Source organism: Mesocricetus auratus, unplaced genomic scaffold (assembly GCF_017639785.1).
Source record: "Mesocricetus auratus isolate SY011 unplaced genomic scaffold, BCM_Maur_2.0 Super-Scaffold_100691, whole genome shotgun sequence".
Taxonomy (NCBI): Eukaryota; Metazoa; Chordata; class Mammalia; order Rodentia; family Cricetidae; genus Mesocricetus; species Mesocricetus auratus.
The window spans coordinates 36702543-36728159 of record NW_024429267.1 but is presented as its reverse complement, the minus strand read 5'-3'; the positions used below and the strand labels follow the sequence as shown (position 1 = coordinate 36728159).

The 25617-nt window shown below is 40.9% G+C and overlaps 1 protein-coding gene and 1 long non-coding RNA gene across 2 annotated transcripts; one reads left to right on the top strand and one right to left on the bottom strand.

Moving 5' to 3' along the window:
• Window positions 1-333: 333 nt before the first annotated feature.
• On the bottom strand, window positions 334-23985 carry Copb2 (COPI coat complex subunit beta 2). The gene is made up of 22 exons (XM_040739513.1): window positions 23829-23985; window positions 18984-19121; window positions 16014-16100; window positions 15685-15811; window positions 14744-14892; window positions 13181-13327; window positions 12165-12264; window positions 11435-11577; window positions 10998-11197; window positions 9474-9584; window positions 8439-8527; window positions 8247-8353; window positions 7393-7536; window positions 6722-6852; window positions 6269-6476; window positions 3622-3732; window positions 2583-2797; window positions 1573-1665; window positions 1304-1484; window positions 1082-1150; window positions 870-938; window positions 334-677 (listed from the first exon to the last, which is right to left on the bottom strand). The coding sequence occupies exons 1-22, from the start codon at window positions 23829-23831 to the stop codon at window positions 582-584; spliced, it is 2718 nt and encodes a 905-aa protein (XP_040595447.1). The 5' UTR covers window positions 23832-23985; the 3' UTR covers window positions 334-581.
• Window positions 23984-25617, top strand: LOC121137447. The gene is made up of 2 exons (XR_005874670.1): window positions 23984-24562; window positions 25308-25617. It is a non-coding gene; the product is annotated as an uncharacterized LOC121137447 (long non-coding RNA).

Genomic DNA, 25617 nt, shown 5'->3' with positions numbered 1-25617 from the left:
TTCTGCCTTTTAAATTCTCAAAAATGTGTTAACCTACTCAATTTCTATGCAGCATGGGGATGACTGAAGTTTATATTTGAGTGCCTGGTTATGAATTTCCGTTTACATTAATGCAGGTAAACATGAACTACCTCCAGGATACAAAGAGGCTAACAGATAGTGTTGACAGCCCAGCTGGACAGGTCAGGAGGTGTGCCTACAAGCCAAGTTATAGGAGATAGTGATACAAAGTCAAACCAGGGAGGATGACGCTGATTCCCAGTGAGATATTTGGCTCAGTCATCTAAAACTTGATGTCCATTTTCATTAGGAAGGAAACTCAAAACTTTTTCATTACTTCAAAAGATTTTATGAGAGATGGTCTAATGACAATATGAAAAAAACCAAAAGTGCATGTCTGTTTCAGTTAACAAGGAGAACATAGTTATTTAAATGATGCCCATCAACTCCTCTGAAGATGAGGAAGTAGCCGTGTTACCCCTTGTTTACATATGCAAATCAAGGAGTTTCCATAGTTCTTGGTCAAGGTGGCGATCAATTTGTCTCAATGATCTGTTATTGAAGTAAATGGCAAACCGTGTTCAATCATCCAGAATATCTTCATCCAGATTGATGTCTGTTGTGTCAATATCATCTAATTCCAAATTATCCAAATCTACTTCTAGTTCTAGTAAGTTCTGCACAGAAAGGGAGAGGGCAAATATTATACAGTATTGTGTTAAGTTAGCTGGTTCACCGTCCAAAGCCAGAACCAAATTAATGTTGACATGAGCATCAACCCACATGAAGTTGCTTCTCTGAAATACGATACCAAAGATCTAAACCTCAAAAGCCTGTCTCCTGACTGGGGATGGAGATGTCTGACCCACCTTTTCTTCTTTCTGGGTAGGTCGGGAGGCCATGATAACTGGGCTAGAAGCAGGTTTCCCCTCAGGATCCTGCAAACTCAATAAGAGGTAAATATGAAGCCAAAGGAACTTGCCCAGAGACTTAATATTCCCTCCCCCATGCAAAGCAAGTGGCAGGCAGTGTTTTAAATCAACCATGTCAATCATGCTGTCACATGCAGCTCTTCACGAACCTGCTGAACTGTGGCTCTTGAGGGCTGGAAGCCTTTTGCCTCTTCCATGACATTTCTCTCTTCATTTGGCTATCAGAATAAAACAATGATAAAATGAAATACTCTAAAATCAGAAATAAGCTAGACACTTGGCCCAAATCCCAGACATTTTAAAGTTAGACTTGTGAATGTGTTTCTGAATCCTTGCAGTTACTAAACAAAGCCTGGTACTCTGCCACTCACCGTGACAAGCGGGTACTGCTTGGCTGGCCACAAATCCACATGTGTCTCCTTGACCCATTCTTCAACAACAAAGGCTTCTTTTAATCCAGGGAAAAGGTTTTCATACTCTGTGGGGTCAGCAAGGGACTCTGCTGCTTTCTGGTTGACTTTAGAGAGATTCTCCCTCCACAGCTTCACTACCCTAGTATGAGAGACACCAGAGAACCAAACAGATGAAGCAACTGGGACCTGATTTTAGTTGAACATTTCTCCCTAAACTAAGTTCATACCTTGAGACCTGGCTGGGCAAGTAAGTGCGGGCCAGGAAGGCAGCTTCTGGGAGTCTTCCTGTTCTGATCAAGAGCTCTAGGCAAGCATCAAGCCTACAGGGGAAAGCAGAGGCACTGTTAGAGAGATAATAGTACATAGAGCCTAAAGTGTGGACCTATGCAGAGGCTGAATCTGCCAGTCACCCCCCACACATACACATTACAAAGTCACTTCTGTTGCTAGCCTTTAAACTGTCTTAATGTTGAATAAAACCAGTGGACTGCAGGGATGAGGGACAAGAGCATGTATAACAGCTTTTAGCTTATTTAGTTTGAATAACTAAGAATATAATGGGACTTTTAAACAAGAGTTATGGCAAGCTTGGTATGCATTCTGAGTTTTATGACATGCCTGGAAGTATAGCTCAGTAATGGAGTTCAGTTCCCTATCACAAACAGTCCCTTAGCATAAACCTCAAGAAAAATATCTGATGACTGAGTCTAGTTTCTAAGGATTGTCATGTAGAGCAAGGCTAATAAGTACTTCTTTATTTCTAAAAGGCAGACTGATGTCCACATGACTTGGCTTGCATTAGCTCTGTTAGACTTAAAAATCTGACATTTTCAGAGTTGAGCTTAAATAATAAATAGCATTTTCACCCCACCCCCATTTATGCACAAAACAGATCAAAACCTGCCCAGTGTAGACATTCCTCTGCTATTAATCCTCTTGGATAAGAACAGCCACCTCCTGCTATCATTCAGTAAAATGGTCTAGGAATAAGTAACTGGTGGCTCTTTGACCCTGAGTAGCTCATGATGCATAAAGATACAGATCAAAAGTTACTACAAGGGCCACCATGGTGGGTAGCACTGCTCTCTGGCTGCCCCCACTACTCAACAGCAGTCAGCCATCCATCAGCTCCTTCCCAAGATTTCTGTTTCGTACCCATTTCAAACACCATCCTCAGTCACTGTAGAAATAACTGCTTACAACTCCTTAAAGTCTTAGACCTTGAGATAATACTTACTTGCCCTGTAAAAAGTAGCTCATGAATGCCACGTTATTCTTGCCATCTCTCTCCGCGCCTTCCGCCAACTTGTTCACCATACTAGCATTTCCAGAGGCAGTGGCCAAGAGCAGCAGACCTCCGTAATCCTGGGCATGGTGCAGACACTCCTGGGCTAGGCTGAACTGACATTTACTAATAGCGAGTTCAGCAAGTTGTTTCCACTTCTGCTCCGACTGTAAGGGTGTAAGATAAAACATCTTTGGAAATAAACATTTAAACTTCAAAAATCAGCATTATTCTGTTACTCTGAACATCACTGTGATGACAATTGAGGATATACAGACAGACACATATATGTAATTTCTGAGTTATGCTGGGTCAAAGAAAGACATGATAAAAATGTGTAAATGAACAAAATTAATTCAAATGGTACATGGATAATTAACTTTTGTTTTTTAATTACAGTGAAACTGACTCTAAAACCATGTAAATGGAATTTAAACATCATTAGACTGCAATTATTTTTAACAACTAAATCAGTAACAATTTCTTAGGAAGAGTAGAAAATTATGTCCTTAAATATTAATGAATATGGTCACTTGTAGCTTCCCATTTAAATGATCTTAATAGCTACAATTTTTGTACAATCTGAAATTACTTATAAATGCTGTATTTAATCCACAATTACCAGTACATAGTATTCATAAATATCTACAAAAATGTCAGAACCCTTCTTTAAAATCAGTGTCTCTCACAAATTTGTCATTTGGCAAATTGTTGCCATGTCTATATTCTGAGACCCAGGCTAGACAGAAAAAAACTTCTCAGATTACAGAACTAACAGCATACTGAATTTAACCCATTTAATTTATGTAAAGATTAACAATGCATCTTTGAAAAAGATCAAAGAGACAACAGCCTCATCAAAATGAATCACTAACTACTATTTAAAGAACATTAGTAACAAAATGTTTCTGCAAAAACATTTAGGAGGGTTAGTAGGAGTACTACTAACTAACCCTCCCAGGGTTATGGAAAGTCATGGATTAGAACATACCTCTGCTTCCACTGCTAACTGGTAAGCAATTTTCAGCTCTCCAAGCTGAAGAGCAAGCTCAAAACGATGTTCAGGATCTGTGGATACTGTAAGTGCTTGCTGCTTGAAGCCCTATATATTTTTAAAAGAAAATGTGTGACATACAAGAATGTGCACATAGCATATACACACAACAAATTATTTCTCAAAAGACCTTACCGGCAGGAAAACCCCATAGCCCACAGTGGACCAAATGGAATCTAAACTCCCAAATATTTTGATATCCATTAGCATTAAAGAATATACTAGCAACAATGCAAAACAGGGCCTTTTTTGGCAAATGAAAAATTTACATTCCCATTTCTTGTGCTTTTTAAACAGTCTACTTTGCACAATTTTATGCTTACATCTTTAAGAGTATCCTGTAACAAGGGCGTTACAGGAATAAATACTTTAAAGATTTCTGGGAGAGCTGGGTGTGGGACAACTAAAGAACTCATGTTTTTCATATATTTTGAAAAGTCCTAATAAGATACAAAATAAAATCTTACTGACTACATGTGGGGGCACATGGCACAGGTAAACTCAGCTGCTGGTAACCTTGAAAGTGGGCCTCAGAGGTAATCTAGTTCAGAATTCATTTTACAGAGGTTAATGACAGAAATGAGAAGAGAAGGGAGGCCAAAGGCAAAACCTTCCAATTTTCTATCATCTGTAGGTCATTTAGCATCTAACTGTGGTCCAGGCACTGATGAGCTGTCTTCAGTTACACTTTACTTTGGTCTCAGAGTGAGCCCATCAAGTATCCAAAGGAAGAAAGCCAAAGGTCTCATGCTCTATTAGCCATCAGGGCAGGCTTTTACAACAAATGTTGTAATTATAAAGTTAACTTCTATAAGACAAAACCACCCTTTTTAGCTCTGGGAATGTAGCAGTGTCAGAGGGAGATAGGGTTGTTTACATCTCAGCAATCTGGAAGAAAATGCTTAGTATGGAGTGGTCAGGACAGAAGCTGGACAACTGTCAGGATGGCTTTATGGTGCTGGATACCACTTACCCTGCCTACCCACTGGTGCAGTGTAAGCGCTGATTCTAATAATCCAAGTTACTGCTTTTCTTCACTAGCACTGACATAAGAGAAAATTCCAGAGCAGAGGGCAAATGTTTGGAACTGGTCAGGTAGGCACATAGTGTGTGCCTGGTGCCTGGAGAAGCCAGAAAAGGGCTTTGGATTCCCCTGGTACTGGAGCTACCGACAGCTGTAAGCTGGTAAGTACTTGCTGGGAACCAAATGTAAGTCCTCTGCAACAGCAGCAAATACTCTTTACCACTGAGACATCTCTCCAGCTTCCTAACTGAATCTGAAAGGTTGAAAGCTGGTGAAGAGTAAAAACATTGAGGAAAATTCATTATTAAGTCAGAAGTGAGGGCAGCACAGCATAACCTGGTTTACACCTGAGAACCCCAAGGTAGCACATAAAGAAAAATGCTAAAGATGAAACTGCCTGAAAGCAGGCAACAGTACAGATCGACCACTGTCCCTCCAATCCCTGACACACAGGTCTGTTCTTTGAAGGTCTCCGGTCTAGGGGATACACAACACCTGGAAAAGGGAGTACTGAGTATCGAGAGAAAACAATGTTAAGAATGGAGAAAAACTAAATGAAATCCTAAATGTTCAGTCTCAGAGCTGGCTTCTAGTCAACAGAATGATGCCTAGTGGAGTTTCTCTGTTAAATCTAAGCAGCTCAAGAGGAAGCTGCATTAAAATACTACAGCGTCAGTTCCATCAGCGCTGTGTATTGGCTGAAATGCTACCTAAAAGGTTTTAAACAGTCACTAGGTGAATATCTGCACATGAAGGCTTCCTACTGCATCCCCTCCTGTGGTGTTCACACCCAAGAATCCCTCTCACAGGCTCCATTTCACATGAAATGCCTAAAGCGGAAAAAATGAAGAATCAGTGTGTTGCTATATTCTTAGGCATGAGAATGGTAAATGCCTCAGGAAGGCAGGAACTGGAAAGACCATCTGATTTATACCCTACAGAACCTACTCTATATGCTGTGAATATGTAACTAAAGTAAAAAAAAAAATTACATTAGGCAAAAGGCACACTGATAATGATAAGCTTTGTTATGGACATTTTACAACATTTTTTTAAAAGTTAAGACAAGATGCAATATTTTTTGTTTTGTTTTTGGAGATAGTCTCTGTAGCTCTGGCTAGCTGGAACTCAGAGATGTGCTTACTTCTGCCTTCCTATTGGAATTAATGGTGTGTACTACCACACCTAGCTAGAAATAAAAATATCAAGAACTGTAAAAAGGTGTAAGAAGACTGCTAAAATCAGCACCAACACTGAGAGTGGTGAGCTTAAAGAAGAGTTCAAGCCAAATGTGTCACATGTTGCCACAGCACCTCAACTGAGAAACCTGACTTGGTAGAGACTCGGTGGTAAGAAATATGAGGGGAAATTCTACAATCTGTATCAACATTCTGTCAAATGCTAGTTTTTAAAACAAGGAAGAAGGGAAGGGAAGGAGGGGAGGGGAGGGGAGGGAAGGAAAGGGGAGGGGAGGGGAGGGGAGGGGAGGGGGAGGGAAGGGGAAGGGAGGGAAGGGGAGGGGAGGGAAGGGGAGGGGAGGGGAGGGAAGAGAAATCTCACCTGTTTTTCCAAAAAGTGTGCAACTCTGGTCCTCTGTTCTTTGGGAATGGTAGGGAGGACCTTATCAGCCATACTGAAATCCCTCCGCATGACAGCAGTCTGGTATTCTAGGACTGAAACCAGCAGGGAGTAGCTAACAATGTTCAATTCCTTATCCCCTAGATAAAGCCTATTGTCTTTAGGAATATAGCCCAGAAGGTACATTGTCCTGTAACAGAAACAGAAATGAAAGTGAAGCCCAGTTCTACAATTACAATAACACACACATATACACTCCTCACTTGCTCAAAATTTTTACATTTGATAGATATGGTTTTGGTTACTATCAGAAAATCCATAAAACTAATGTGGGGAAATCATCCTATCACTGTTACAAGTCAACAGTACATTTTGTTCACAAAGCCCTTTTTAATTTAGGCTGCTTAAAACAAAAAGCAAAATAATACTCAGTACCTGTCCAAGTGGGCAATGGTGACTATTTCTCCTCCCACGTAATAGTTTAATCTGTTCACAGAACTTGTGTAAATGAAGCAGTCACCTACCCACAGCCCAGTTTTCACAATTTCCTGAATTTCACCAAGAACCTATAGAAAGAAAACAAAGATTATTGCTATCTCAGTCAACACCAGACTTTCGTGAACAACAAGCTGGATATGACGAAGAGTGGTAAGGAAACAAAGAATGCAAAGTAAAATTCATTTCGAGAACCTTCTTCCTAGGAATTTTTGTCTTCTTTTAAAAGCAGGGTGTTATATGTATATTTATATTGTGAAGTATCACTGTTGAGTCATAACTATGATCTAAAACTGCTCAACACACATGAAACTGGAATGTTAAGTATCTCAGAGTCCTGGCTCAACAGTCTTATAATCAAACATCTTCAAGTTTCCTTAGTGAAGTTAAAGTAAGTCTGCAGATTTCCTAAAAGTTAGTCAGAGCATACATTTACTTCAAACATACTTACTTTCAACTCCTGTTTGTGCCAAGATTTTAATTTTTACATGTTATCAGAACTTAGTCACTCTCCCCAAACCTCATTTACACAGAAATGTTAAAATCAGCATAGTTTATTTTAAGAATATAAAATATTAAAAGCAAAGCCCAAGTTGAACTGAGACACTTACCTCAAATGCATCTTCAATGCCATCTTCAGTAACCCCCTCATGTGTTTCCTGTGCAGCCAAGACTTTTTCCGACAGATATTTAAGAATAAAAAATGACTCCTCAGTGGCAATACAGACCAGCTCTCCAGAATCAGACCAGAAAATCTGCAACCCAACACAAACACAGATGACTGATCTGCCTTTCTGTGTACACACTGTTGACTACAGGATCAGTCTTACAGGAAGGCAGTGATTGTGCACGTAGCATTTGGTGCAGTGTACTTCTACATACGTTTGGGAAGGTGACAGCACAGGGCTGTTGTACTTAGCCCAGCAATGGAAAGCCAGTGAGAAGGGAGTGCTGTCATTCAGGAGTGCTGCTCTGCTCCCTAGTCTCTAAAACAGTGATTCTCACTCCTCATTTCTCTCTCTCCACACATGTGTGCACTAATACATAAAAACAGTGCCACAAGCCAACACCCTCTGGGTCATGACCGCGTTCTCTAGCAAACAAACTGGACCACAAGATGCTCCATAATGGCAATGCCCTAACAGTGAAAGCTGTCAACCCAACTAGCATCTCTAAGATCACTACTGGTCATCACCACATGAAGCATGGAAAGGCTTTTCCACATCAATAATTCCCTAATTTCTTATCTTCAACATGCATGTTCACTTTGTTAAGGCCATTTAAAATATGAATGACACTGTCTGATTCCAACATAGAACTGATATGCGGAGCAATTCTTAGGTAAATAACATGGTGTTCAGCACAATGGGACCAGGATAGCAGTGTGCAAAGGGGCCTTCTTGACACAAGGGACTCAGACATTTCAAAGAGAAACCTTCCAAAAGCAACCAGTGGAGACACTCACATGCTTGGGCTGAATTTCAATTCTGCGGATGAGTTCTGTGTTGTCCCAGTCGTAGAAGGCTAAGCCATTTACAGACCTGACTCCCAGCAAGAAGCCCCCATAGATACCTTAAAAAGGACACAGAGATTCTGCTCAAATATTCTGAGCCATGACAAAGATTCTCAAAATGTGTCATAAATAAATAGCACTTACTTTCAGCCCCAAAATCAGGCTTAAATGACTTTTTTTCCTTAAAGTTCTTAAATATCTTTACAACACTGTTGCTTTCTCTTATCGCATACCTAAGGAACAGAGGGAACCACATATTATACACTAAACTATAATTCCATCAAATGTTAGAAGTTTCAAATACTTCTGATTTAACACTAATTATTCAAAAATATAAAAAGTATCTCCACTTGAAAATTCACTGACCTGTTTTTATCCTAGGATATAGTATAACTTTACAGTCAGACAAATAATGAATGGGTTTCATGCTATGTGTTATGTAAATTATTGAAGCTTACAAATCATTCTAGAAACTAGAAATGGCACCAATATCCACCAAAAGGTGAATGCTTAAATTGTGGCACATCCACAATTTACTGGAACAGATAAAAATATGATCTCAAAAGCCAGATCCAAGAATGTATGCCTCTAACGCTGCATTTATATGAAACTCTGAAGAAGTAAGTCTAAAGAAGAAATTCTGACCTATACAGTAACAAAAGGCAGATTAGTGTTGGCCTGGAATTGGAGAGTGAGCTGACGAGACGGGGATAATCTGAACTGTATATACTACAAAGAGTATTGTGACTTCTCCTGCTTTTAATGAGAGCATTTTTAGACAGAAACAGGTTAAGAATGAGCAGTGGGGGGACCCTGCAGAAACTGAGTTTTAAAAAGATTCCATAAAGTTCTTGTTTAGGTGACATGGCATAGCACCATCTCTCCCAACTACTTTATGAAGGGAAGCCCCCTGGGCGCCACATCTGCAAGGACCTCATAAGGACTTGATGCAGGACCTACTCTCCCTTTACCCCAAGCATCAAGTCCTGTCTCAGGTTTCTTCAGACATAGGTCTTGGATCCCCAGCTGAGTGAGCCAGCTCAATGGTAATTCAGACAGGAGAAGAGCAGTTTATACTCTCCAAACACCTCAGTGAAGCAGCTGTGGTGGAACTGTCTTTTAACAGGGAAAAGCACCAACACCCTATCTGCAACCAGGCATCATGCAATTCAAACTTACTCTGAAGAATCGTGGGCCCATGCAAACTCCTGGGCAGACCCAAAGCTCTTGTTTCTTAAAGCCATTGCTGTGTAGATGATATATTCCCCATCACCACATACCACAACAAATCTAGAAATGACAGAAGTCAGGGACAGTGACATAGGTGTCAGGAAACGGTAACCCACATTTATAAAATAATTCAGTAACAAATGCTACTTTAGTCAGTTATTGTGATTTCACATATTAGAACTACACATTCTTTGAATATGCTGTGCATAATATTCTAAGGAACAAATTCAAAAGCAATTATCAATATAGAGTTACTGACAAAAAACAATGGCCTTCTCTGATGAATCCCGGAGCCTGGGGACAAGAGGGCAAGCAGAGGTGGAGATGCAGAGAACTCCAATCATGCAGTTGCTGGGCACCAGGATGCCTGCTACCATGCTCACTGCATTCACAATGAAAGAGGTACTACTTTGTGACAAGTTCACCTGTGCACTGATGAGCATCATGTAGATGAGCAAAAATCTTATTCAGCTGCTAATTATATTAATCATGATCATTAACATTGAAATAACAAAGAAATATAGCACGTTATACCGAAACATGTTTCCCCAATAGACAAAATACCTCTCTTCAAATTTCATTTAGAAAATAATAATGTCTGTTAGTGGAGAACTGTCAAAGGTAAAATGAAAACCTTACAGCAAAAAAAATGTTTGAAGAGATTAAGAAATAAATAAGATGTGTGTGTGTGTGTGTGTGTGTGTGTGTGTATACATATATTATAACTTAACTTTCCTAAGGTAATTAAAAGCATAGTTATCAGTGATTAAACCTTGGTACCATACTTGTCATTTATGACAGCGAAGATGGCTTAAGATATCAAGATATACTATAAAATCATTTTTTAAAGCTCTGGAGCAGTGGTTCTCAACCTTCATAATGCTGCAACCCTTTAATACCATTCCTCATGCTGTGGTGACCCCAACCATAAAATTAATTTTTTTGGTACTTCATAACTGTAATTGCTACTATTATGAATCACAATGTAAATATCCGATCTGACCCCCCCCCCCCGAAGGGGTCAAGGACCCACAGGTTGAGAATCACCTCTTTAGAGGCTGAGTTTATAAACTTACTGTTGTAGAAACTTCTCTCACATACTACTTAATATTTTATAAATCTTAAGGGAAAACAGAACTGACGATTCAAATTGTGAATAAGAAATAGAAGTTTTGTAATCCCAAACTTTCTCAGAAGACACACTGGAGCTAGTCTTCCATAAAAGCAGTGAGTGAGCAGTACTTAGCACCTAGGACAGGTCCTTGACCCCCACGAACACAAATCTAGTACATCTGAAGTACAGGGAAACAATACTACGTAACTGTGCCACTTTGCATATCAACTGACCTGGCTGCCTGCACCTGTGGAACTGTGGACCAGACACAGCACCAGAGGGACAGATTAAGGACTGTTGTGCATATGCAAAGTTGCTCTCCCACACACAAACTGAGAGGGATGTTATTGACAGCTTACCTTCCATTAGGATTGTGCTGAATAGTCTGTGGATATATTTCACAACTGCCCATATCCTTTACAGCCAGTGGCAATCTTTCTCCATCTTTAATTTCAGCATCACCCATCGCTTTTAGGTTGGCTTGCTGAACTTCTGAATGCTTGGCCCAGATTATCTTTCCATTGGCATCCATTGACATGGCAGGTTCCTCCCGACCAAGCTGGAACAATGACAAATAGCTCTTAGTGACTAGAAAGAAGTCAAAAACCACACAACAGACGTTTTTCTCTTATAGAGTCTAATTTCCTTTCTTCCATGTTAAACTATCACTGCCTAATCTCTTCTAGTTAACAGGGAGAAATGCTGATTTAACAAAACCCATGACTTAGAAGGTGGCCATACAAAAACCTAAGGATGGCTTTGCCTATGCCCACACATTTAAAGAACGTATAATTACCTTAACAATGATGCTCCCTTCATCATAGCCCAGAGCGACGTTGTTAGACCCTCTCAGACTGGCCACACACCACACCCGCTCCATTCCATAGTTCAGTGTGCTCTCAAGACGGTAGGTGCTAGAATGCCAAATTCTCACCGTTCCTAAAAAGCAACGTGAACATTCTCTTTGGATATGAACATCCAAGATAAACTGCAGTCAATGAGATGCATGGAAGTCTATTTCAATAAAAGTAATTTCTAAGATTTTTATCTGACTTTACAAAGCTACATAACAATGATATAGAAAAAAAATTGCAACGAGGAAACTAAAAATAGGCAATTAAATTTAAGTATCAAACCATGTATCACATGTTTGCTGTGTGTGATTTCTTCTCCCCTCTGGCTATAATCCTATGAACCTATGAGTAGACTAGCATGTTCTCATCTCTTAATATACCCAAACCATATATTTGCAAAGTGGCAGCGCCTGAATTTGAACCCAGGTCTGTCAGACTCCAAAGCACGGGCTTTTTCAGTTCTTCTTTAGAATATCTGATGTCCTTTTACTTAAATAGTAGGAGAAAAAGACACTAGAATGGTGATGATGACAAAGCCACTTTATTTTTCTATATGAAGTCTAATCAAGATATGGAAGCTGCCAGAAACCTCCCACTGAGTGCCGGACACCACTTGGTTTAGACATGCAGTGAGTTGTGCCAAGCACACAAGCGACACTGACTCTGACTTACCATCTTCTGACCCTGTGATGATGATGGGCAGCTCAGGATGGAAGCTTGCACATGACACGTTCTGGGCATGCCCCTCCAGGGTCTGCACACAAGTTTTATTCTGAAATCAAGACACAGGAAGCAGATTCAGCAGTGAAAGCAAATAACATATCTTTAATTTTCTCAGTTCCTGCCTGATAGTGATAATTTTATGGCAAATTCAACAGATCTAATACAGACATTTTAAATACATTATTCTTTTGTTGTATACATAACTATTTTCTGTAATTATGTCATAGATAAAAATGTAATTATTACACTTAAAGAAGAAAAAATCCCAAGAGATGGAGGTTTCGTCTGAATATTATTTTCCTGATAACTACATTACTTTTATCTATGACATTATCAATTTCTTCATTACATAGACTTCACCTGTGGCTAAAGGAGACCATATTGTTTTAGCCTTTAACTTTTTTCTAGATTAAACACAAATCTGAACAAGTTTCAGAGTAAAATTGTTTATTGAGGCCTACTTTATTAATTACTTACTTGTGGCAACTTTTTTCCCAGATAGTCTTGTTATGTAGCCCATGCTAGCCTGGCAGCAAGCCAACGGCCTCAGGCTCTCAAATACTGGGATTATAGGTGTGTACCACTATATTCTGTTGTTGGAAGTAGGAGGGTGCGGGGAGGGGTGGGGACCTTAGGGACACAAACATGGCAATGCAGTATGTAACTGGAAGGAGGCTGTGACTGTTTCATGTGGTGAAACGTGTACTGTGGTTACATCACAACATTCACCGCTATGCTTGTGTTCTTTCAGGTACAGAAGTCTGGGAATGAGGACACTCAGACACATGTGGGCTAATATGACAATGTAAAGGCCCTTTTAAACAAATAATAAGCATGCTGGCAAATACTGGCCCTTAATTTAAGACTCTCTAAAGAGTTCTTCCATCGAAGCCTCAGAGGTGCTATAGGAAGCCGCAAAGATAAAGTCCAGCATACAGCTAAGAAGAACAGTATAGGAACTGTACCTGATAATCCCATATTTTAACGAGCCGGTCATCTGCACCTGAAATGAGGTACGGCTTGTCGCCCCCACTGTAGTAATCAATGCAATTCACACCTTTTTCATGTCCCTCCAGAGTGAAGTTTGGTGATGAAGAGCCTAGCTGCCATACCTTCAGAGAACAGCAACATTTGGTAGTCAGCACTTTCAGAGGGGCACCACCCACTCACAAGAGATATCAAACACAGCCCAAGACAGAGTGCTCAAGGCTATTGACAAGTTAAAAGATGAAATAAGCCTTCTTTCCCAAGTTGCTTTTGGTCAGTGTTTTATCACAGCAACAGAAAGAAAACTGGAATACAGGGGAACTGTAAGGATCAGTGTCTAACACTTTAAGGTAAGGACTTGATGGGTGATTTAGTGGATTAGTGACACATACAAAAATGAAAGAACACTTGTCAGACAAGAGAAGTACAAGCCTGTATTCCCAGCACCTAGGAAGTAGAAAAAATTGAGACAGTGAGGCCAGCATGGGCTACACAGTAAATTCTGGGCCACCTTAGTATACACTGGAGAACCTAATTTAGTAAAGAAGTTTCCCACCAATGTCAAAAGCAAAGGCAATTCAACAAAAATTAATAAGGTCAGATGAAAACCAGGAGATTTTCAAACACATAATAGCTTACATGAGTTAAATTAATAAAAACATTATATATATGTAAGCAAATGTATGAGCAAAAACAATGCGACTTAATTTTATTTTAAGTCAATGTACGGAGAGAAAGATGAAGAGAAATCTGACTACACTCAGTGCAACTTGAACTCAGTGTCCAGTACAGCCAAGGCACCGTACTACTGTCTCAATGTCTTGGGGCTGTGCAAGGGGAAACACAGCTCCTGCCCCAAATCTCCAGTTTGTCATAAGGATAAAGGATTCCAAATTATATGAATTATGCCTCAATGTAAACATCATTAATAGAAGCAAAAGCTAAGAGGGTGGCACACACTCTAGAGCACTCAGGTGCTTGATCTGAGTTTCTCAGAATGACTATCCGTGCTAACCCATAGAGAACTGCAGAGATGCCCAGAAAAAAATAAATCTAAATGGAAGAATGACAAAAAACCTTCAGTCAGAGGAAGAGCAATGCTCTGTGAACACTCATGGCATTTCTAGAAGAAAGTAAACAGGCCAAGGTTATACTGGTGTCTGTAACATTAGCCCAGGCTAGCCCTGACAATCCTGCATTTCACTCTTAGGTATCTGCAGTTTATCCTGAGAGCGTGAACTGACAAGACAGACTCTACAGAGAAAGGTAGCCTGTAGAAAGGGCAGAAAAGGGCAAATGGCAGCAGACAGAATTTAAATATGAAAAAGACCAATGACGAGAAGGATCAACAATGACTAAAGGACACAGAAAAAGAGTGACCTAGACCTAGGCAATCATGGCAGTGCTTCTTATTTTAAGATCCTAGAGTGTAAACTAATTTTACACCATGTTGCTTCCACATGGCAAATGTTCCTTCTGTAAGAGCACAGGAGTAGTTTTCTGATAAACCACAGTAAAGCACCAACAGACTGGACACCTACCTTGATGGTCCTGTCCAGAGACGCACTGGCAAACTGATTGTTATCTTTGGGGTTTATCACAATCTGCATAACGTAATGCGTGTGTCCTTCAAATACTTGTGAACAAGACCATTTTTTATCCCAGTCCCAGAGCTTAATAAGCATGTCATCTACACCGAAAGAAAGTCAAGTCAGTTGCAATTTGCTTTTCATTTCTGTAGTAAGACAGTCTTGGTGTCTTTTAAGGCAACAAATGTAGCAGAGTTTACACATCCCATTATCTAAGCCATAGAACCAATACTGGAAAAGATTTCCAAGTCCCCATTTGCCCTCAGAGCAAACCTAGTTATAGAATAGTGGGGACAAAATGTATACAATCAACTACTAAAAACAGATAAAAAACCATGAGGAAAAGGAAATCTTTTAATTTAATTTAAAAAGAACTGTGATCACAAGTCTGACGGGACAGTGCTGACTGCTGAAAAGAGTCAGCATTTGCCTGATAAGACTGCTTTTACAGAAACTCTCACTTGTTAATTTAAAAATATTTCAGACTGCTACCAACTCAGGGCTACCCAGAGTACTCACCCTCCCATAGGTCCGCTGCTTTACACTAATACCAGGGAGATGGCAGAATATGCAGATAAACCAACTAGTGTCATTGGCAATCTGCCAACAGCTCCATCATCAGCATACTAACGAGCTTTCTGCTTCCCAGACACTGAAGCATTTAGACTTCCCCATATTCCCTGACAGGAATTGGAACAATTGCAATATAATCCTAAATACAGTTATTTCATTAAAATACACAGGTGGGCAGCACCAACAGCACAGTAACGGATTCAAATAGTTTAAAAGACGTTTGGAGTGAGAGTTCCACTGGTAACAGCAGTTAAAGCATAACATGCCTCACTGAAAGAAAATCATTAGCGTGCACAGGACTGAAATGGGTCGTCTCTTACCACTGCTTGTGAGAATGAATGGCTGGGTGGGATGAACAGCGATACAGCGAATGTAATCTGAGTGTGCTTCAAACATATGCACTCTCTCCAGGGTGTTATAATTGAACACTCTAATTTGCATGTCATCCTAGGAATGGAGGTTTTAAAATGTCACTATTATGAGGTAAACTGCATAAAAAATGAAGCAGTATTTTAGGTTCAAAGCATAATATCTATCCTTTAAACACTACATTTAATTAACTAAACAAATCCAGCATTACAATTCTGCAACTGGTATTCATAACTACTGACCAATCAGAGGGTAGGATGTGATATTCAGAGTTACTTACTGCTCCTGTCACTACCCAGTTCTTTCTTGCAACAAACTTTGCAGCTCGAACGGGAAGATCACATACTTCAAACGTCTTCACCAATGTCTTGAAATTTTAACAAGAAGAAACACATTGAGTTATGAGGAAATAACTGAAAAGTCTTATTCTGCTGTACTTAAAACATCAGATTATAAAGTATTTCTAGTTTAAAATGTTGTTAAATGTGTAACAGCTCAACATTAAAATGGGGGCGGGGTGGGTAATCACTGTTTCTTTAGTAGATTTGGGCTGGTGAAACCCAGAGAAACAGCTGACCTGAACAAGGGGGCATCTTGGAGCCGACTGATAGCTGAGAGGCCAGCATGGGACTGATCCAGACCCCCTGAATATGGGTGTCATTGAGAAGACATAGGCAATCTATGTGGTTTTTGGGTAGTAGATCAGTATTTACCCCTGGCACACAAATGGACTTTGGGGACCCATCCCACAATGAGGGATGCTTTCTCAAGATGGACACTTTGGGGAGTGATGAGAAAAGGGTCAAGACCAGGCTGGGGAAACCCACAGAAACAGCTGACCTGAACAAGGGGAAGCTCATGGACCCCAGACTGATGGTTGAGAGGCCAGCATGGACCTGATCCAGAGCCCCTAAATTTGGGTGTCAGTGAGGAGGCCTCAGCAATCTATGGGGCCTTGGGCAGTAGATCAGTATTTATCTCTGGCATATGAATGGACTTTGGGAGCCCATTCCACATACAGGGATGCTGTTTCAGCCTGGACACATGGGGAAGGGCCTAGGCCCTGTCCTGGAACAAAATGACAGACTCTAGAGATCCCCCATAGAGGACCTTACCCACCCTGAAGAATGGAGTGGGGATTGGGTAGGGGGTTGGAGGGGGTGGTGGGAGGGAGTGGGCATGGAGGGGAGGGAGAGGGAGCTGGGACTGACATGGGAAGTGAGCTTGTTCCTAATTTAAATATAAAATAAAACAGTATAATAAAAAAAAAATCTTAAAAGAGAAAGCATATGGTCACAGGACGGCATTCTGGACCCTCTGTGCTCTGGCCCTCCTGTCCTTTCCAGTGTTGTCTTTGGCTCCTCTGGAATACCTACCCAGGGAAACTTTACTCCCTACTTGTACCACCGCTGAGAGCCTTTATTGTTTATTACAGAAGTAGCAATTAATATTCTAGGTATCAACCCACCAGAATTAACTTTTGATGGAGAAAATTTGCCTTGCAAAGTCTGCAAGAAATACAGACTTTAGAATACCTGTTGCTATGAGTTTGGCTGTACAATCTTGATACATAGAATATATACTGGGCTACATAGTGAGTTGCTATCAATAAATAAATTAAATAAATAAACAAATAAATAGAGTGAAAATTGTTTGAGCCCATAGAAATAACTCAAACAAGATAATTTTTTTTCACATCTTAGCAACACATTTCTAGAAAAAATGCTGTGGGTTTTTTATACTTGTTTGCTTATTTTAGTAAGCATGAAAACTAAGAGGTTTAGATATCCCTTAGGTGCTCAGAGTGGATCAACTATATGAGTTAAGGTGGAATTCAGGAGACCTCCTAGAAAAGTCAGAGATGAACAGATCTCTTTGCTTTCCCATTTCAAATGCCTACTCTTTAAAAGTCTGAAAATTAAGCCATTCTTTTTAAAGTTTGAGATAGGGTTTCTCTGTGTAGTCCTAGCTGTCCTTGAACTTGCTCTGTAGACCAGGCTGGCTTTGAATTCATGGAGATCTACCTGCCTCTGACTCCTGAATGAATGCTAGGGTTCCAGGTATAGGTATGTGCTGCCACCACCCAGCAAAGCTATTATTTTTAAGTGTTTCAAGAATATAACACATCTTACTGGCTCATTAACCAAGATAAAACTGAAACACTAATAGTCTAGTTTACAAGAACTGTTGAGGCCACTCTGGTTTCCCAGGACAGACTTCAAAGATTCTTAAGACAAAGCCTGAATGAGTGCCACACAGATATACAGCTGCTACCAGGTGACTATGATGTAAACAGAGCAGGCTGAATGCTTAGTCCGCAAGATGGCAGAAAAATGTACAAAACTGTCTGAATCATTAACAAATCCAAGGATATGTGGAGCAGTGAAAAGAGGCCAGCTGCAGAACCATCATGACTGAGTAACACATGAGGTTCTATGGAGGGGCAAATGGCAAGAGAAGTCAACCTACACTTCACATGCTCCATGAAGTTAAGAAAGCAACAGCTCACACTGACATGGTTCTTTGGGAGTCAGGAACAACTAACTGCCTGTCATTTTATTCCATGGACTTACCACTTCTGTCATACAAAGGTCACAATAATTACCATCCATTCAGAGTAATAAATCAAGGCTCAGTGTGGTTTACAACTACCTGTAAATAAGCAGCAGGTAGGCATCAAATAAAACACTGCTGTTGTTTTAAAACACTGTACTTACTACCTCAAAAAGGACACGATTTCCTTATTTGAAATGTAAGAACATTTGAATTCACCCCTAAGAATTCTGTTGTTACTCTCAACACACGTGAGTGGCGACTAACTCCTTGCCATAGGTGACAGAGGAAAAAGAAGCAGAACAAAAGCTGGAGCTAGTACTCCCTACACCAATTGCTATTTAAATGTCACATTTAACAATATGTCCAGACAAGCTGGGCGTTGGTGGCGCACGCCTTTAATCCCAGCACTCGGGAGGCAGAGGCAGGCGGATCTCTGTGAGTTTGAGGCCAGGCTGGACCGACAGCCTCCAAAACAGAGAAACCCTGTCTCGTAAAACCAAAAAACAAAACAAAACCAAAAAAAAAAAAAAAAAAAACAATATGTCCAGACGACTTTCTCCCACAGGCAACACCCACACAAACCTAGCTCCTGATTATACCTGAGAGGCAATGCACATAGAGATGTTGGACTCTGCTGCTTCTTTCTTTATCAGTAGTGGTACTTTATTGCTAATAAAGTCCTTTGAAATCTTACCTGAGTTTCATGATTCCAAACACACACACTGCCATTGTAAAGACTAGCCAACATCCATGGCTCTGTAGGATGCAAATCCACACTCTTAACTCGATCAGATCTAGCAGTTAGCTTTCTCTTGATGTCAAGTCGAAGAGGCTAAGGGGCAAAGAAAATTGTTGAGAAAAGTAAATTGTTAAGCCAAATAAAACAATGTATCAAGATGCTTATGAAACAATTCTGTTTTCACTTTGCTCAATTGTGAGTAGAGTTTGAAGTCTAACATACCCATGTTAGTCACACTTACAAAAATGAGATATTTTTTAAGTTTGTATTTATAGTAGCGGTTTTCAAATTCTACTTTTCCAGACCTCATTCTTTACACACTTAAAATTTATGAGGACTTCAAGTGATAATGTTTTATATTTGTGTAAAAAATTTCAGTTTGACTTTTTAGAAAACTGATTTTCATATCTGCTTTTGTCTCCAGTATGTTGTGGTATACCGTTTTGGTTGATATGTAACAAAAACAACCACCATCTGGCCTCTAATCGGAAGATGTAAGCCAGTTTTGGAGAATGGTATGTTCTGCTTTGATGTGGCCTGAGAAGCGGGGGCAGGGAGGGGGGTCCTTAAAGAACATGTGTACTGTGGGATCCGAAGCCACAGCCACAGGGAATAACTGTTTACACTCAGCTAAATTAAAATCCACTGGTCTATCCTACACTTTGAATAGATCTCAACTCCTACCTGGCTTTTTAAAACATCATACATTTGTCATTTGGGAAATGATGGTTCACTGAGTTTCACAGATCCACAAATACAACATATTTCATTACACTAAATCAAAAGTCACAATTATTAATACCACTACCTAATTCAACTGATAGGCCTTTGTGTATGAGAAAAACTCAAAGTATTTAGAAGTGCAGTCTTTAAAATTCTATCAATTGTAACAAACATGGTCAGGGACCAGCTATCATCTTTCAGTTATCAGGTTATGTTTAGTAAATATGTCTGAATAAGCAGCACCAATCCAAGTAAAGCTTGCAACCTGAACTTTTATCTGTATTCAAGTCCCTTTTGTACCAGACACATGCTACTTTACAAGTATTTTACCCATTCTCATTTTGTCATACAAATGCAGAATACTTAGAAGATGCCTACTCAGGTGTTGAGATTGGCAGCAGTAATAATATTTACTGTTCCATCGAGGGCATTCTTACAGAAAATCTGGCTTTAAAAACAACTGCATGACCATCAAGAATATATTATCAGGTCAGGTGTGGTGCTGTACTCCTGTAACCTCAGCACTCTAGGCCCTGGAAAGAGGACTTGAGTTAAGATCAGCCTGGGCTATAAGGTAAAAAAGGGTGTGTCATCAGCACGTTCTGGCACGTAGTGGAAAGGCCAACAGCATCTTCCTACTTATAGAACTTCTGACCTGTGACTTCCTAAAACAGTAAGAGGCCTCTAAGGAACTACAGAGGGCACTTCTAGAACACATCGTTTATAGACAGGTAAATGAATTTAAACATCAACTAAATCCCAATTTCATGCCCATGCCATTAGTGTTGTGTTAGAAAATATTGTGAAGATGTGTCATTTATGATGCTGCAGAAATCCTAAGCCACATTAAATGAGCTCTTAAGAAATAATCAGATGTGGGGGTGAGGGTCTATTTAAACTAGACAAGTAGTAATGTGTGATCAACAAAGGTTTACTCATGTCCATGAAGGCCTTTTGAATTTACAGAAACATACTGAAAAATTAGAGCCATTTTAAACAAACCAATCCATAAAATAGCAATAGTTTAAAACTGACCCTTTCCTGGGCTGGACCGATAGCCTCTGAAACAATACAGAGAAACCCTGTCTTGTAAAAACCAAAAAAAAAAAAAAAAAACAACTGACCCTTTCCAGTTGGCCTCTCTATCTGAAACAGACAGAAAATGATTAACTGTTTTCTGTTTCTCCCAGTGATGCCATCACAGAAGAAAAGTAATCCACTAGACAACGATGCCCTGGAAGCTGTAGGTCCCACTCTCCTATGGGCTAGTTTAAAATGCATTTCCTTTTCAACAAGCCTAAAGCACACCCTGAAAGGATGAGTTACTGTGCTAGCTTCTTTGAGCTGTTGGTGTTCCTTAACCATCATGAATGGGACAGAAATTTAGGGTTACTTTTCAACACATGAGGATCCAACAGAGGTAATATCTGAAATAAACACCTAACAACTCTGTCAAAGGTAGGTCACTGTCTACTTCTTTCTTCAATGTATGCTACCTCACTTCTAACAACTGTTTTCAAGACTCATGTTCTAACTCTTCAGTCCCTTGAGAACACTTCACTGCCACGTGTTCCTACCCATCTCAAACACGCAAGCCACCATCTTTAAATCTCATGCTAATTTCAGGAAGGCAGAACCTTTTCAATGACTTCTGAACTTTTGCCCCACTCACTATTGTAACAAATTTTAACTTCCTTCCTGTCATCATAGAGTCAACAAACAGAAAGCATGTTTATGCCAAGAACCATAGTGGGATCTTTCACATAAGCCAAGTATATACATATTTTATATTAACAATGCTTTAAAATTGATCAAAGTGGTCAGGAATCTTTGAACAACCCAGTATAGCTGCACATACTTCAAAGTGCAAGAACTCCTATAGTTATACTTATCATCCCAGTCATAACTTTTAAAAGACACGGTAGCAGGTCTAGATGGTTAAAGTACTCAAATGCATCCTCAACTCCAGTCTTAGTTTAAAAGCCACTGCCATCAACACACCCTTTCTGATTAGCCTAGCCAGAAGGATTCTCCCCCAGTCACAGTACATCTGTGCACACAGCTCTTGCTTATCAAGTGGTATACCTTAAGGGTAGGATCATTGCTTATAGAGGTCCTTCTCTCCACACCTTCTTTGGGAATGGGGGGAGGGGACAGGTGGCATAACTGAGGTCCACAGTCTCACTACAATCAAACCTCTGCTGCATCACATGTAGTAGTAAGTTTAACCTTCCAGGTTTGACTTGTATAAACAGGGATAATAATAATATCTACCTCTTGGTGTTTTGAGAAGGAAATTAGAGTTCAGTTAGAGCAGTGTAGGGCTTATAGTAACCATCTCATAAGATTACTTGTAACTATCTACAGGCTGCTGTGACAATTAGCTGGTAAATGTTTAACAAAATGCAGGGCAGTGACTACCCTATGGTGAGTGGGCAAATGTACAAATTCACTTTCTGTGCTTTCCACTTGAGACTTAAAGTCATCCTTTGATGTCTGTGAATGGTTCCAGTACCCTCCAAAGGTTCCAAAACCCTTGGTTGCTCAAGTTATAAAAAAATGGTGTGGTATTTGCTTATAACCTACCCATAATTTCCTGTCATCTCTAGATTAGTTACAACATCAATACAGGGTCAAAGAATTGTTATACTATACCAGTTAAGGAAAAAAAAATCACCAGAAAAATGTTAATGCATGTTTACACAGTATTTTTCCCCAAATGTCTTCCACCCAAAGCTGGTTCAATCTGTGGGTGTGGGACTCGCATACATTAAAGAATGAAAACAATATTTCAATACTTAAAAATGTCTCAGAAATGAAATAAGGCCCACCCAAGGGCAGTTTCCAAAAATGTCATTCTCTGAGCCCAGAAGGCCCAACCAACACCAGCTGTTTAATATAAAGTGGTGTGGTTTCCACACAAGGTCTGTTGAGGTGGCTCTCAACTTTGGGGACCCGATAAAGTATACAAAAGAGAATGGTGTAGGAGGAGCTGGAAACACTAAATTTTATGCCAAACTTTCTCCAAGAGGTTTTTTTGGGAGTAGTCATGTCCCTCACCAGCCAATCTTTTCCATAATCTGCTTTGTGCAAACTTAAGTCTTACGTGTGTGTGTGTGTGTGTGTGTGTGTGTGTGTGTGTGTGTGTGTGTGTGTGTGTTGCTGTTTTTCGAGACAGGGTTTCTCTGTGTAGCTTTGGAGCCTATCCTGGCACTTGCTCTGTAGACCAGGCTGGCCTCAAACTCACAGAGATCCGCCTGCCTCTGCCTCTTGAGTGCTGGGATTAAAGGCATGTGCCACCAACACCTGTCAGGTTAGGGACTTGGAATTATTTCCCCTACAGTCGTCAATCACCAAAACATTTTATCATGTGATCCATAATTAATAAAACAGGCAAGAAAATGTTTAAGAATAAAATTCTGAGGTTTCTTGCTTTTTTTCCAGAAAAGATATACTCACACTTTTTTTTCATTGAAACAATCCTATGCAAAGGCATTTTGGGTCACGTTTGAGTGTGACAGTGATGATTTTTTTTTAAGTGCAGAAAAATACATTAGCTAGTTTTATAAGCAATTCCCCAATCTTTCTTTGCCCCTAGAAAGCGACGAACTGGCCCGCTAAAGCATTTGAAATGTCACCTTTGACTCCATACACATTTGGCTTTTTTCCTGTTTAAGTTTGCAATTTGGGGTCTGCACCCTACCAAACACCGCGCGCAACCTGGATGCTGAATTGGCAGACACCAGCTTAATGACAGAATGAAGTGAGTTTTGTCAAAGTTGCCTTTGGTGTCGGTTTTCTGCCTCTGGCATTGACTTGCGCTACTAGACCCAGTGCACACAGCGGGTGCACCGACAGGCGCCCCGACTGCCAAGAGGGTCAGCAGCCGCTCACTAGCAGGCACCCAGACCACCCCAGCCTCCAGGCCGGGCCTGCTGCCTAGCAGAGCTCCAACAGGACCCCGGCAGGCCGCAGCAGGAGCGCAGACCGCGTCCCACCACGGCCCCCAGCCCAGAAGCCCCCGGAACCCGCCGCAGCCGGTGAGCTTCGCTCTCTGTCCCGCGGGGCTCGACCTACCATGGCTCCGACTGTCCGAGCCCGAGCCTCTCACAGGCTCCCGGCGACTCTGGTCCTGAGGAACCCACCGACCCGCGGACCAGCCGACCCACTGACGTGGAACTTCCGGGAAGCGGTTCTCGCGATACTCGGAACCAGGCTGTGCGCCTGTGCAAACTCCCCGTAAGGCGGTCCGTGTCAAACCCCGCCCCGGTTTCCTAGGTAACGCGGCCTTCTACGCCTCCGGCTGCTGAGCTGGCTGAAGTGTGCGGCGCTGTGACCCGGGAAGGGCGGTGGCTATCCGCGGCTGTGGCCGTTTTCCTTCGATCAGGTTCAGAAAGCCGAGAAGGAGCATTGTGCTGGATTACTGCTGATTGCCGGCGGCGCGGAGGAGCCCGGAAACTGTCCGACCAGCTTGGGCCTCTGGCAGAGAAAACAAGGTTCTGGCGGGCGCCGGAGCGAGGCCCAGAGCTGTGTCTGGATCTTGGATGACTACGACCGAGGCCGAGCAGATGTGGGCGGGTCTCCAGCCTCTGAAGTCCCAGGCACCCTGATACCTTGGTTCTGGAACCTCTTGGGAGTCAGCCTAGTGATTGCCCTTCCAAGAGCATGACCCTGCGTTTGCTGGGCTATGTGCCTTCTGCCGACTGTAGCGTAGATGCTTTCCTTTCAGATTTTCACATCAAGCTTGAGCCGTTTTATTGAGTAGGAAATTAAGGCTCAAGGAAGTTGGGTGTACTGGCCAAGATGGCCCAGTAAGTAGTGGTGTTAGGATCTAGGCTCAGAGGGATATGCCCCGAGAGCTCTGTGCTCTAGCTGAGTTTTAGAAAATGCCATGCCATAGGGGTTTCCAAGAAAAGTGCAAACGTACTGTCTACCGATGACACACACACACACACACACACACCTTTTAAAAATTATAATACCATAAAACAAATGGAACTTGCCCCTGGATACTTATAAAACTCAGATGTGAGAAAAGTCTAGGTTTCCAGAAGGAAGTGTGTAGGCTAAGGGAGGGAAGCATAAGTTTTCATCAGGTAGTTCCTGGTTCTTGTGAGATTTATGGGCCTCCGTTTTGGATAATTTCCAAAGATCCATTTTTAGTATTCTGTGTTTCAGTAAAAACAAATTTTCTATCAGTGGTGAGATCTTAAAAAATTGAGCCAAATATAATCACATACATTTCATACTGTACAGCAACCAATTGCAAAATTAGTTTAAATTTTTTAATGTGAATTGTATCTACTGTGGTTGAATAGCAGAGCTTATATTATTTCTTATTCCAGGACTCTTGTTGCATTCCAAGAGGGTGCATTTTGATTCGATACAGTACCAAGAAATACAAATTAATATGTCCATTCCTCAAGATCTCAGTTGGCAATATTTAAATATATATAACACCAGGCACCAAAGATTTATGTAGTTTACCTTGTTGGATATTTAACCCCCCAAGTATGGTGTTCATTTTGTATCTTAACTAGTCTTTTTCTGCCGCAGTTCACCAACGTTACGTTCTACAATCGTGACCTGTAATCAGCTCTTAACTGGGCTATGGTGGCATGTCCATGTCATCAAAGCACTTGAGAGGCCAAGGGGACAGGAATTCAATGCCAGTTTGAAGAAGACTCTCTCTCTCTCTCTCTCTCTCTCTCTCTCTCTCTCTCTCTCTCTCTCTCTCTCTCCCTCCCTCCTTCCCTCCCTCCCTCCCTCTCTCTCTCTCTTTCTCTCTCAAGTTCGTGTACTGAACTTGCACTATGTGAAAACTTATACTGGGTACTTCCTTAAGTTAATAAAACTCTGGACTTGG